The sequence below is a fragment of the Ambystoma mexicanum genome, chromosome 7p (genome assembly GCF_040938575.1).
Source record: "Ambystoma mexicanum isolate Mex_15411 chromosome 7p, UKY_AmexF1_1, whole genome shotgun sequence".
Lineage (NCBI taxonomy): Eukaryota > Metazoa > Chordata > Amphibia > Caudata > Ambystomatidae > Ambystoma > Ambystoma mexicanum.
Genome location: NC_090939.1, coordinates 862,421,082 through 862,436,370, shown reverse-complemented (window position 1 = coordinate 862,436,370; position 15,289 = coordinate 862,421,082). Strand labels below are relative to the sequence as shown.

Below are 15,289 nucleotides of genomic sequence, written 5' to 3'. Positions count from 1 at the left end.
TCAATTTAAAGTAGTCCCATTTGACACCAACGCAGCGGCTCCAGTACATCGGAGCAGTGCTCGACACGTCCCTGGGGCAGTGTTTTCCTCCTCAGGTGAGGGCTCTTCACATTCAGCAGATGGTGAACAAGTTTCAATTTGCCCAGGATCTCCCAGCGTCCTAGTTCTTGAGACTGCTTGGCCTCATGGCATCCTGCATTCTTCTGGTGCCAGAGGCTCGTCTGCGGATGAGATCTTTGCAGTGGGCACTCAAGCTCCAGTGGTCTCAGTCCTCCGGCAGGCTGTCGGACCCTGTTCAGGTGCTACCCTCGGTAGCCCGGGACCTTCTGTGGTGGGCCGTCGAGGGCAATCTGATGAAGGGGGCCCCATTTTGGCTGCCCTGGCCGGAGGTGACGATCGTGACGGACGCATCCCTCACGGGATGGGGAGCTCATGCCAACGAGTTGACAGTCAGCGGTCGTTGGTCTCCGTCGGAGTCCAGACTCCATATCAATCTTTTGGAGCTGAGGGCCGTCAGGCTAGCTCTGAAAGATTTTCTGCCGACTGTGCGCGGAAAGAGTGTCCTGATTCTAACGTACAACACGGTGGCCATGCACTACCTCAACAAAAAGGGGGGGACAGGGTTACTTCCGCTGTGCAGGGAGGCGATGCAGCTCGAATTCTGGGCCATCCAGCAGGAAGTGTCGATCTCAGCTGTTCATCTGGCCGGAGACGACAACGAGACGGCGGACGCTCTGAGCAGGCAGAGCTCGATCTCTCACGAGTGGGAGCTGGCTCAGGAGATTCTCCTGGAGATCTTCGCCCTTTGGGGGACCCCTCAAGTGGATCTCTTCGCCTCCAGTGTCAACCGGAAGTGCGAAAGGTTTTGCTTGTGGGAATTTCCTCCAAAAGGAGCCTTAGGAGATGCGTGGTGGAGTGGTCATTCCCACTGCTGTACGCGTTTCCTCCAGTCCCCGTCATCCTGCAAGTGCTGCGGAGGTTACGGAGGTTCGGTTCCCGGATGATCCTCATTGCTCTGGCATGGGCCCGGAGGACGTGGTACCCGGACCTTCTCGACTTGTCCATCTGCCCTCCACGTCGTCTTCCCTACCGAGACGATCTGCTCTCACGGGAGGGGGGTCAGGTTCTCCATCCAGAGGTCAGATCCCTCAATCTTCATGCTTGGCTTCTGAAAGGTTGAGGTATAAGGATTGGGACCTCCCTGAAGACGTGATGGAGGTGTTGCTCTCGGCCAGGCGGCCGGCAACTAAGTCTCTGTACCGTTGCCGTTGAAGAAAGTTCTGCGACTGGTGCAGAGTTCAGAATGTGGATCCTTTTGAATGTGACATTCCCATGGTTCCGTCTTTTTTGCTTTCTTTGGCCCACAGGGGCTTGCAAGTGGGGACCATTAAAGGTTACCTGGCGGCGCTGTCCATATTTAAGCGTTCGTCTGAAGAGTGTTCCTATTTTAAAATTCCATTAATTTCGCAGTTTTTCAAAGGGCTCCCTAATGTGTTCCCTCCGTCACCTTTTCTGGTGCCAGGTTGGGATTTGAACCTTGTTCCTAAGTTTCTTATGGGTGCTCCGTTTGAGCCTTTACATTCTTGCCCTTTGAGGCTGTTAACTCTGAAAACTGTGTTTTTGGTTGCAGTTACTTCCGCTCGCAGAGTGAGTGAGTTACAGGCACTTTCAGTTAAGCCACCCTTCACTGCGTTTCATAATGACAGGGTTGTCCTTAGAGTTCGTCCTTCTTTTCTTCCGAAGGTGGTTTCGGAATTTCATTTGAGCCAGGTTGTTCTTCCGGCGTTCTATCCTCCTCCACATCCTGGTAAGGAAGAGGAGAGGCTCCATAGGCTTGATCCTAGGAGAGCATTGAGCTTTTATATTTCGCGCATGTCCGGGGTCAGACTGGACGATCAACTTTTCATTGGTTACGCTGGAAAGCGTTTGGGACAAGCTGTGACGAAACAGACTTTGTCTCGTTGGATTATTTTAGCTATCTCCGTGCGTTACCGCTTGGCGGGTAAGGATCCTCTGGCTGGCTTGCGGGCCCATTCTACCAGGGGAGTGGCTGCGTCTACTGCTCTGCAGAGGGGAGTTCCTATTCGTCACATCTGTGATGCAGCCACCTGGGCTTCAGTACATACTTTTGTACGTCACTACTCCCTCGATTCCATCAGAGGGCAAGATCTGGCCTTTGGCAAGGCAGTTCTCTATTGCGCAATTTGATTGGGCATGCTAAATTTGTATTCTAAATTCTTTCCCACCTCCTTGCTTGGTACTGTTTTGGGAGTCTGTCATAGATATGGAATACGTCGGAGGACCCAATCCCCTCGAAGAACAAGTAACTTTCTTACCTGGTAACGTTCTTTCGATGGGTTGGTCCGACGACGTATTCCATATCGCTCCCTCCCTGCCTTCCCCGCTGCAGAATTTCTTTTGCGATTGCAGCTTGCGTTCCGCAAGGCCTTGTGTGTCTGACTGGCAGAAAACTGGTGGCACACGTTCTGGGAAAAAACTATAACTGAGGCTATGGGCGTCGTGCGTCCTACTTATCACATCGGGTGATGTCGGTCGTCGGAGGAGGTCGTGGGGGACGGCGCATCGATTTCATCGACGCAGGACGCAGACGCCAAAGATTTTCCGAAGCAGCACAGCTGTGGACGTTACCTGTCTTAGATATGGAATACGTCGTCGGACCATCCCATCGAAAGAACGTTACCAGGTAAGAAAGTAACTTGTTCTTCAACGGTGTTTATTGAACTTGTGTTAGGTTTGAAAAACGCCTATCTAATCCTTAATCTAAAGGTGGGCGCAAGCTATGATCATAAAATAATAACACAGTCCTAGTGGTGTCTTGTCAAAATAGAAGGGCCTATACTAATAAACCTATTGTCAATCCTTACCTCTAAATACAAATAGTGTGGAAAACAAAGGTATGCAAAATAAAAGTGTTCAAGAAATGATATGTCAGGATATTCAAGCTGTTGGCTTCGCTTCTGCATGTTTTCAACACGGGACAAGGCAGCACACTCGAGCTTAGCACAGTCTCTGGATTCTCTAGCATGAGGGTGCAGTTCAAAACTTTAACATCATGGCCTTCTGTGCCAAATTCTCTTTGCCATACAAAGTCTCTTCTTTCAGAGGGACTGATGCAACAAACATTAAAGTTCCTTTCTTCTTAGGATTTCACATGTACTCAATTTTCTTAGGTGATTTACTATTCACCTCTGATCCCCTCCGTTGGGCTCAGATCCACTTAAACAGAATGTTGTCAGGATTTTCACAAATCCAATTTCTCGGATGATTCATTGTTCACCCCGGATCCCACCCCGCCAGGCTTAGCTCCGCTTTAACACAAAATCTTCAATCAGTCTCCCTCTGCTGGCTCGGACCAACTTTATCTATTTTACCATCAACTTTCTTTACTGTATCAACGTCAAAGACTTTCGATTGCGCACAGTATTTTGCTTGACCTGTCGCAGGACCACTTCGAATCACAATTCTTTGCCTCTCTTTAACTTTTGCCACCTCTCAGCTGGATACCTTCCAGAGACCTTTGAATGAGCACCCATGCGGTGCCGGACCACTCTGTCAACAGTATTGTATCTTGGTTTCAAAGTTCACTCACTCATCTGCAGTTCAACTTTACTCACGTTGGTTATCACATGCGTTTCATACAATGTTTGTTTCAGCGCTCGCCATACAATGTTGCCGCTTGCAACCTTGGCTTCAACTCTGACTAGTCTTGTATCGGCCTCCCCAACTCACCGGCTGTGTTGATTTCACTGACACTGGTTTTCTGTTGGAGCCAATGATTGTACCACAGCAGCTGGCGATTCTCCCCACCTTGATTATCAATGTGGGCGGGCCAGGGGTACTCCGACACACAATGCATAATTCCTCAGCCTGGTTTCCTGGTCTTATGCTTTCTATTCTCGAGGCTTTGTGAAAGTAACGGTTCCTTGTCAAAAAGGTCAAGGGAACTTCCCTCCTTGCGATCCCCTTCTGTTTTGCCGTCTTTCTCCACTTGGTAAACTGCCATCTTGAAACTGCTGTTTCCTCGTGTGCTTTGCCTTGCTCAAAGTGTGCTCTCGTGCTCCGCCTTCTATCCGTGTGAGGAAGTGTAATGGAAGTCAGGTGTGTGTGATGGTCAGTAATTGCCTGACCTTTGTATTGGGACACATCAGGTATACGTATCGTGTGTTAGTCCGTTTTCTCTCATAGCGGGCTGTCTGTGAGAAAGTGTTTGTGTTGTAAAAGCTGGGGGGGAGTGAGTTCCTAAATATCCTACCTGGTAGGATGGGGTAAAGGTGTTACAGGGTAGACGATATCGTGCCTCACCATCCGGTGTACCACTCCCACAAGACCCCTCACCCAGGTGATCCTCCCGCACTGGTCCTCCCCCAGGAGCTGGATTCAAAAGTGATGGCCGTGTCCTGGCCACCTGGATGACAGATCCCCGGGGACTAGTGGGTGAGACACCTTCTGGTTTCTCACAACATAGAACCGCTTAAACATTACAATGGCATTGCCATACCTGCACATAGTTTGAGATAACTATACCATGCCGTAACATCAAAGAGATCTCAGGCAAGTGAGTTTGGGGCAGGTAGTGGGTGCAAATAGCCGTAGGCATTAGAATGACCACGGGTGGTCAATAATAAAACAACCCCCCCCCCCGGCAGTGTCCCTTCTCACATCCTCATATCCCATCTCCTTAACTCTAGTCTTTTCCCAACAGATTTGTCTTACAGCTGTTGCTAAAGCTCCACCTAATAGGCTGAACTAAAAATGTTGGTTTAAAGTATATCAGAATCTTTCTTATACCACAGATACAACAAGTAGCTTCCTTTTGTCTTTTCCATGGCCATGTGCAGAAACACACTTTTACGTTTTTCACATTCATATCATCTTTCCACCATCACTGCCAGTCATTCAGTGAGTATTTTACTACAGTAATGCAATTTATCTTGGTTTGCCCAACTTGCACCTTCAACTCATTCAGAAAGGGACAGCCTGACTTCTTACCATCACCATTCTTTGTCAATACATTTCTGCAGACCTCTCCTGCTTACATTTCCACCCTGTTAAATACCATATCCGGTGTAAGGTCCTCTCGGTGGTCCTGTGATGCTTTTATGGCACAGGTTCTTATTTTCTGTCCTATGGAATCATCAACCAACCACAGTTCTCAGGAAGCAGGTAAATTCCTCCTAAAGGTTCCTCGATTTCATAGAAGTTGGATAGGGGGTATTACTTCTGTGCTTTTGCACCCGACTTGTGGAACTCTCTTCCACTTGTATCTGTTCTGTTAATATTTGTTTTTAGTTTTGCACAGCACTTAAGATCCTGCTTTTCTCTGGTGCTTTTGATTGACCTCACCTTTTTAGTTTGGCCCACTTCAGGGTGCACAGGAACTCTATATAAATGTACATAACAAAGACAGATAAGTATTCCAGCAAAATCAGACTGGGAAAAGGCTAAAAACAATCTTGCCTCGGTCATTCAGTAAGTCTAGAAATTATGACATCAAAGTAAGGTATATAACTGATGTACAATCTTGTGAATGTTGAAACATTATTGCTGCAATGCAACAGACTAAAGCATAATCTGAAAATGTTATAGGCCCCTTGGATCTATGAGGCATCATCGATGAAACGCTTTTCTCTTCTACCATGATTTATTCAAAATGAGAGTATGAGTTGTGTGTGTGGCTTTTAGAGCATCAGTCTCTGATGGTTAATGGTGCTCTTCATCAAATCACAGAGGACCCACAGTTCTTGAAATGCCTCAATGTTTTCCCAGAGGTAAGAATGACAACCCCCTATCCATCTTTCCCACTATGATCTATTTCTGCATCACTGATCAAGTTAAAGTTCCCTGTCAGAATTATCTCCACTTATGGAAAATCTAGTATTCTAAGAATGAAATCTTTTTAAAAAGCATTCTGTCTCTCATTTGAGGCATTAGACCATTGCGTGGGTCACTTGAAGGCCAGACACCTTCCTCATTAGCATATGGAATGTCCCTTCTTTGTCAGCGAACTGATAACAAAATATTAAGTGGAAAGCTCTGTCTAATAAAATACCCACAACATTTATTTCCTTCAACAAAGTGAAAAATTGGGTTGGAAATGTTTTGGAACTGAGTGTACCTTTAATAAATCGATCTCTTGTATTCAGGTTGTGTCGGCCCTCTGGTGCTGCAGCATGCTTAGTTTTGCATTTGCTTGTTTGAGGAATTTTGTACTGTACAGTAAAATGTCCTGTCTTCACCATGCCCTATGAACCACTATGACCTGGAGCCTTTCTCATGAGTGTAGTTGTGCGTATGGAATCGCCAACGTGTCTATTGAGGCACAGCTACCCGCCTTGCCTTCTCCCGCGCTGTCCATACACCCACATTTGGTATCGCCATATATCTTTCAAACTCAGGGAAGGCTGCAATGATGATGATAATCAGTACAAGAGTTTAAATCTGAGATTCTGCTCTCCACAGAGGTATGTAGACAGGATCCACCCAGAGAAAACCCTGCTCCCATCTATCCTAACACCCCGTAATAACATATTCATATCAATTCGAAATTCTAATTTCTTAAAAAGACCAACAATAGTCATTTTTTTAACAGTATATTCTGCTTGAGCTCAAAATAAAGATACTTTTTTTTAAAGTGAATCTCTTGTATGTCTAGTCGTATTTTCAAAATGTTGCCTTAGTTTGCACCAGTTCCACATAAGGTCTAGGTGTATAGTAAAGCCCTAGACAATCCAAGCAGGAAATGGTGAGATATAGCTACCAAAAGTGTGTTTTAGTTGATTGTATGGAAAACCATATCCTACCAAAAGTGAAATGTGGGTGTTTTTCAAATAGATTTTTAAATATGAAAAATTCATAAAACATCATATTAGTTATGCACACTCAAATGTCATACCTCCATGAATGAGGTCAAATGTTACAGAAAACTGTTTTTTTTTCATTTTCCCATGTAAATGATCATGTAACCATAAATATGTGGTTACTACTGTATATTAAGATACATATACAAAAAAAATACTAAACGGCATAAACTGAGCACAGTTGCTCCACTTAGAAGCATTCCTGATCATAACCGCTTTCTGCAGCAAAACAAGCATACAGTTATACACTATGCCAAGTGAAGCAAACAACACCATCAATTTTGATTTAATAAATAGTTTCCAGTTTTTCTATTTTATTCTGATGAAAAACATAAATCCAACTAGCATTCCATTGTCTTCCATTGCTTAATCATGGATAGCGAGGTCAAAGAAACTTTTGGGAAAGGACATAGCCTATGTACACATATATACTTGAGTAACTAAAACCATTTCAGAATTATTTCATCTATGTGACAAAAATGTTTAAAATAAAATTTCAGTTTCTTGGATTTCTGCACAAGATTCTAAAATACTCTGAGTTTGCAATTTTCAATTGAGCCCACAAACTAAACTGATTTCATTTATCACTTTTGTATTTTTGAAACAAATTAATTACACTGGCATATTCCCATAAAAATAAACTGCGTTGACTGTCTTTTTGAAATAAATGGAGTCTTCCTGTGTTCTGGTGTGCACCACTTGTTACCCACATGACCGAAGAGTTACTTCACTTAGTTTAGTCTTAAAATCCTTTTCAAATCTGCAATATCTGAAGCGGTTATTTGGCAGCAGCCTCCTGTGTAAAAATAAGCAATGTATACAGTAACATCTGCATGTTTGTGGAATAAGAATTAGTCTCTTAACCAATAGCAACATTAATAGCCATTCAACAAAACACAATAATATACAGTCTAGTGACTTCAAATTAACATATTTTAAAAAACAATGTAATTGAAAATATGTCTGTGTGGAAATCAATTTTTCTTTACAGAGGCAATGTGTGATTTGCAGAAATTACACCTGTATTGAAATTATCCTACCAAACATGTACCATGATAATTGAAACAAAACAAATTCATGGAAAATAATTATAGTAATACATAAAATATGGCAACTGAAAAAAAGACACCAGATTTAAAATAGTCCTTCCCAGTGCCAGCCTCCCCATCTCACTGCCACCGTCTACATGCAAAATCCCTCATCCTGAAAATTCTCTCCACCAAACTCTATTCCCACTCGCCCCTACCAATCCCCAACACGGACATGTGCTATCTCATCCACTCCAACCACCCTGTTGCTTTAATTCACCAGCTGCCTGTCCTTTTCCACCTTAATCTGCTCACTGATTACTGGGCTGCATCAAGGTATTACATTCCAATCCACTCATAATGTTTTTTTTCCTTTAAATCTTACTTCCTTTATTGTATTCATGAAACAATTAATTTAAACACCCCCTTTAAACACTTCAGTAATTTCAATTGTTTTAAATATCAAGTTCTCACAAAGTTTTGAAATTATTTAAAATTAATGTCTTCCCTTTTTTAGTTTTTCAAGTATTAAGTTTATTACATAATGTCTAATCAACAGAGTTAAAGTTTTTAGTTTAATATTTTCAGGTACTATGTCTATTACATAATATATAATGAACAGACTTAGATTCCAATTTTGTTAGGTTTACATATGTAGGATGTAACATTGTGGTATTACATGTTAGTGGTTTTTAGGGGTTTTAGGAAGAATTGCCCGGGCAATTTTGAGCATGTTTTTTAATTTAATACTTGGACAAATGTAACACTCCTTAAAGTTTGCCTGGGGAATTTTAGTATTTATTTAATATATTTATTTTATAAATTGAACACAAGGAGATACAAATTTGCAACAAGTCTCTAAATTTACAATTTGCAATATGTTATTTTACTCTTGTTTAGGAGGATATTTGGGATCTACCAACTGATATTATCATATCAAGACGAAGACAGAAACACCAGGACGACTGATCAATAGGACCCCGATACTAAACTAAAGCCATCCCCAACAGACCTAATCACAGCAGGTAGCAAGGGAATAGGAAACCCTGTACCATTAGCTCAAATCCAGAGGGTGAGAAACAGAAATAAGCATCCACTTTACACATTACTCATCAAGATACAGCGGGAAGCACAATGCGCCATCACACGCAAACTACAACTAAACAATAGCCCTAAGGAAGTCACCCACGGAAACCAAAGAACTAACTGAAGATAGTCATGATAGAAGGAAACTAATGACTGAATACACAGTCTGACCTAGACGGGTGCACAAGGATGCCTCATCAACAGCACTCTGACCCTGAACCATTCAACTGACCAGTGTCACATTACATAAGAGAATAGATAGTACCAACCCAGCTCCACACCAAAAGAAAAGGCTCAGACACACCTATCACTCCACACAATATTCACTATGATACAGCTGGATCCGCGCTGCACCACCACAACGAGACAGCCCATAAGGAACCAGCAACAACCCCAACCACAGGGATACAGCTCAAACGGAACCAGAGGTACCTGAATCAGGATACAGACACCACTAATCCCAACCCTCAATTTTCTGCATACTCAGCCCACACCAAACGTACACAACCATTTCTCTCCCAGCAATTCGCACGCACTTTACCACACTGCATCAACAACACATAAACAGCACCTACAGCACATGAGGTCTCGCCCGATCCGATACTTGCACCAAAGCCCAGCACTCAGTGTATACGGAGCTGAAGCTGCCAACAGCACACCACCTCTCCCACTCTCCTACTTCCCTCCTCCCGACTAACCCTACCCGCCCTTCTTCCTATTTGCAGATCTGCCAGAGCGCCTGGGGACCAATTCCGTTGGTGACGGTGCGCTATATAAGTACTTTTAACATAACATACCTGCATACCATGGTGTTGACATACAAATAGGGCATCACATCAAGCATGTGACCACACATTTACTAGGGCTTTACAATTTAAACTAGAAATTTGAATCAATGGCAAGTGTCTGGTGAGTTTGGCCACCTCTTTTCAAGATGATATTAAGTTTTGGATGTTTTTAATCAAGGTTATGGCATGAGAAGATTTTATGTGGGAAAATAAGCATTTCAAGAATATTTCTGGGGAGAAAAGGCTATCCATGTAGGAAACTTTTTGTGAGACTCTTGTAACCCAGAACTGATAGTAGACCTGCATTCGGGGATTCTTGTATCTTTTTTCTGCACCCTCATGTCTTTCCCTCAGATTGAATAGTAAGCGTCTTATCTCGAATGCATGTCTTTACTTATACAGCATTCACATCGACATACAGTAACTTTTTAAAATTGTGTTTTCATTTGTTATAAACCTTTCACAAATGCAATATACAAATACAGTCACTTCACATTTCCTTCCTCATACCTTTACTTCTTCTGTCTTTCACTTCTTCTAACATTCACTTCTTCATTACAGGGGGAGACTCCCTGTAACCCCCCCCTTCTTTTCTAAAAGATATTCTTCCCTGATTTCCTGCTTGACCCAACCCTAACCTTACATCTAACTTCACAATATCCATTGCAACCTAGGCAATGTGAAAATGCAGATGAAGTAAAGGTAAGAAGTAAATGCTTGAAAAGCAAATGTCTGATGAAGTGAATGCTGAAGAGGCAAGTGCTGAAGACTTTCTTGGCAAAACAAATGGCGGATAGCGTTATCTCTAGGATGTTCCCATTCTGTATGTGCACTATGATCTGCATGTCGGATGGATGAGGAAATGAGAGGGCTAGGATGGTTTCGACCTGGACTGTAATATGTTGCATGTCAGTAGGGTGGGTCTAAGCTTGTTGTACATGCCATGGAGCTCCCAAAAAATAAGCATATGGATTTAACCGATCTGGATCCCGTGAATCTTTGTCCTACTAATGGCCATGTTACGTCCACTGCCATGATCATTTAGCTCCCTGTACCATTCCCTTTCTTCTAGCTATGCCAGGCACATCCGGTTTGTAGCAAGAGAAGGACCTGCTGTGTTAAGGCCTAGCAAGACCACGTGACAAAACATTTGTATGGTTCAAAATACAGAGTTTATTAATGATTTCTTGACTTGTGGGCTCCATGGCTATCAAAGATCTTGCGTTTCACCAGCTTTCATATTAGGTCATTTCTAGGCCTTGCATTTCACCACCTTTCACATTAGGTCTTTCCTGAACTTTGGATTTCACCAACTTTCATTTTTGAGGTCCGATTAAGAGTGTGGCGGTAACGGTAAAATATGGGGTATTGCTAAATACTGCACCATTACCACACCATAAAAAGTACAAGTTACTCACTGCACATGATAATGCCGTATGCAAAGATTTTGACAATAATGGATGCTGTAACCATGCCTTACTGCAATACCGGATGGGGACAGTGGCAAATAATTGTATTTTGTCGTACCTTGATGCAATTTAGTTTGTCTGTTGTGCGTTATAAGTTCCTATCACAAAGTCACAAATAACAGATGCAGTATTTACTGTACAATTCTGACTACCATTACCGGACACTTGAGGACTCCTTTCGGACCTTGGATTTCATAACATTCACTTGCGATCTCTCTACGACCTTGAGTTCTTCAGTATTCCTGTTAGGTCTCTCTCAGACCTCTGGTTTTACAATGCTCACCTGAGGTCTCCCCCCAGACCTTAGGTTTTAAAGAATGTATTTGAGACCTCTCTCCAGATTTTGGAATCCACCATACTCCATGGAGCTGTCTCCAGATCGTAGGTTTCTAAACATTTGTTTGAGATCTTTCTCTAGGTCTGGGGTTTCTCAACATTCAACCAGACATTTGAGTCAGTTATGGTGATGCCTTTGTGAATGGAGTGCACCAACCTGGGGGCTCTCTTAATAATAGCCTCTTGCGCTTTCAAACTTAACATCCGCCTATAATGACAAATTCTTGGTCGGCTGAGTTTTCTAGTTTGCAGAGTAGCTCTGTACTTGCCTCCAAGATGTCTTCATATTTTGGAATGCCCGGTGGGTCATATACATTTATGATGTTTAAGCCGCTGCAGAGGTCAGGGTGGCAAACTCTTACTGCCAGGATGGATGAATTTTCAGTGGGTACATTAACCCGTGCTGCGCTTAGATAAGTTATTATGCCTATTATTAAGCCCCCAAAGGGGCGGTCACTAGGTCCCTTATTTGCTAAAATTTGAAAGATTTGATAGCCATCCACCCTCAAGTCAGCAAGAAGCCAGCACTCCTGTAGGAGGGAAATTTCTTTAATAGTAAATTTAGCGACCCTCCTTCGTCTAGTGTGTGGGTAGAACCATGTGTGTTCCACGTCATAATCGATCAAACTCAGTTTTCAGGCATTTTGGGCAGGTTGGAATTTGCATAATATTTTGCTGCAGACTATTAGGGTTTACAACTTTCACCCCAATCTGATTGGTCTGTTTAAAGGTATCCCATACACTGTGTATGCCTGACATATTGTTGTTTGTTTGGGGCGCAAGCTCATCCTTGGTGTCAAGTTCATACCCAAGTTCCAAATATCTGCTTTTAAAAGAGCGAATCATAATTGCTGTATCCTTAGAGAAACAATGGATTCTGCTATATGGCTGTTTACTGTTCGTAATGGGTTAAATATTTTCAAAGTCTTTAGAGTCCACAATTCTCAGTGGCAATATTTGACTCGTCAGATCTATTAATGTGTGTCTTTTTATGGGAGGTGTCCCGCATCATCCGCTTAATGGTGAAGACAGGTGAATTATCCAGAGGTTCCCTTACCATAACACCAGCAGCCTCAATCGTTTCAGGAAATGCCGGAACAGCGGGTTCTGAGTCTCGTACCACAGATGGGACAGAGACTAACACTGGCGCAGGTACTAGGTCTGGTACCGAGGTAGGCAATGATACTAACAAGGAATATGATGGTGAATTTGGCAGATCCAGAGGGGGAGAAGCTGCAACCAGTTGATTGTTTTCGTTAAGCAGCCAGCTAGTAAGAGTTCCTTTGTTTTTAGCCACCTTCTTTCGTTATCTAGGTACACAGAGATTTTTTATTTTGATTACAAGGTGCGTTTGTCTGATTTATGCAATGATTGGAGTTCAGGTGCTTCTGTGATCGACCTTGAGATGCCAACTGCAGGCACTCTCGTTTCTGTTGCCTATGTTGTCTTCTGTTTAAGTATATTGTAAAGGTGTCACTAATTACTTCCGCATCATCTGCTTGTTCAATTTGTATAGAGGCATCAACATCTGCCTCAATGTCAATGGCACCGAAGGATCCTTCCTCCAGTTGTTGGACCCAGCTATGTGCTGCATCTAATTCCACCACTGCCAAAAGTGTGCTGAGATCCTTGTCAACCTCCTCATTAATCATCTTGGTTTTGGTCAAAGTAGTAACATCATCACACCACATATGCGTAACACCACTTTCATGGCAAATTGCAGAACTGAAACTTGGGATTTGCAAGTCATTGTGCTGAGTTTCTTTGTCATCAGTTGTATTTAAAGTCTCAGGAGAAGTTTCAGAAGTGCACATATTGGGGCTTGCTGATAGCCTCTTTTCCTCAGCACCAGTTTGTGAACGTCTGCGTTCATGTGTAGCAGCAGTTTGCTCTGAGTTCATATGTGAAAGGGCCTGCGGAAAAGTGGTTTCAGTGTGGTCCAAAGTTGCCACGACCAAACACTTATCAGCCATGAGTACTTCACCTAATGAGTAGCACAGTACCAAGAGAGAGTTGTTATTATCCATAGCCGCAAAAGAGGGATCTGATCCATTAATGTCATGGCCCGGGCCAAGGGATGTGATGGGCACACTCTCAGTAACATGCTGAGATAAAGCCACAGATGGAGCTGCCGTTTCAGGGTGAAAGTAGATTATAATGGTACAAGCGCCACCCTCGATCATTTGTTTCCCCCTAGGGGAGCTAGTAGATCATTATTTAACTTTTGCATTTTGTGGAGCTCCGGGGCGTTTGCGGGCAGCACCAGCAATTTGGTCTCTTTTGTAGGGTGCGTTCTTCCTAAGGTTATAGTTATTTGCCTTTGGACGCAGCTTGTCAGGCATGGTGACCCTCAAAAATGAGTGCGCCCTTGCTCAGGATTAACTGCTCACACTTGCTGCTCGCCGCTCGCTTCCAGACCTTACACAAGCTTAAAATAACACCACGCTGATCAAAAGTCACAGAAGAAGAGTGTAGCAATATATCCTACCAGATATCTCGGTGGCGTCGATCTCAGATTGCAGAGGCCGGGGAAGTAGCTCCACACTGGTAGATTCTTTTACACTGCAGGGTCGTTCCTGCCTCCAGGATCTTTACCCGAGATGCAGGTAACCACCAGAAAGCTACCAGAGAACACTCCTGTTAACTGTTAATGAAAACTGATATTGTCGATGGACAAACCCCTTACAGGCAATTACACTAACCTGGTCGGATGGTCAACACGGAAGCAGCAACTGCAGATGGCAAGAGCCTCCCGGAGGATCCTGCACCTCCCACCGAGACTGAAATGCCAACGGGGAAGAGGCACGAACCCCAGGGAAACCCTCTGGGGGAAAAAAACCCTGGAAGAAGTAGATGAAGCTTCTCGGGTGCCTGGTGTTTCTTCACATAAGGAATCTTTGCTGGAAGAGGCTCAGTTTCTACTGGAATAAGAAAGGACAGGTAAGTTGCGTATGAGAGTGTGGAAGCAAAGAATGCAAAGGAAAGGGAATTCCTTACGAGATTCCAACACTGTCAGGCCTTAGACTGGAAGATGAGGAGCACAAGGTAGAATTCTGCCTTTGTACCTGAACTCCGACAGTTTTGCAGGTTCCTGTAAAACGGTACCGGTGAAATAGGGAATAGAAAAGAGAAACGAGGATCATAGGATGGGAGACTCTCTGTATGAGAGGGGATATAAGTCCTGCAGTCATCTGTCCGTTTGTATGAGAGAAGGGGATCGGATGACACTGATGAACTCGGATGTGCCTGTTGACTCGGACGGAAATGAAAGGGATTGCCCGATAAAGAAACTCTGGGATAAGAGAGAGAGAAAATAGGGTGAGTGTAGTAAAGAAAGGCAGCAGGTTAAATCAGAGTAGGAATGACCCTAGGTTCGAACTTACGGAGCGTCTCTGTAAACAGTAGCGACGCTTCGAGGAGAGTGTTGAAGATCCTTTAATAGGGTCACGTGACTCGCTACCGACGTTCGCTTATAGCGTGGATAAACTAGACTGCTAAGGCACGTACTGCCGGGTTCTGCAGCCCTCCGTATTGTAGAAAGGAGTATAGCTCTGCGCCCCCGTCTCCTGTAAAGCATGGACCAACGTTGGAAAGGTGTAACAACTCCAGTCGCACTCCACGCAGCTCCGCTTGGGGAAGGGGTTTTTCAAGTAGGACACCCCCCTTCCATGATGGACATAGTAAAAAGACTGGTAAACAGGGCT

General features: G+C 43.7%; 1 protein-coding gene across 1 annotated transcript in view; it reads right to left on the bottom strand.

Moving 5' to 3' along the window:
- Window positions 1-7,198: 7,198 nt before the first annotated feature.
- The window catches only part of LOC138526383 (homocysteine S-methyltransferase-like), a 421,515-nt gene continuing 413,424 nt past the window's right edge, over window positions 7,199-15,289 (bottom strand). Inside the window, exon 8 of the mRNA XM_069637059.1 lies at window positions 7,199-7,674. Within this exon, the coding sequence (XP_069493160.1) occupies window positions 7,610-7,674 (65 nt within the window). The 3' untranslated portion in view covers window positions 7,199-7,609. The remainder of the gene's footprint in view (window positions 7,675-15,289) is intronic.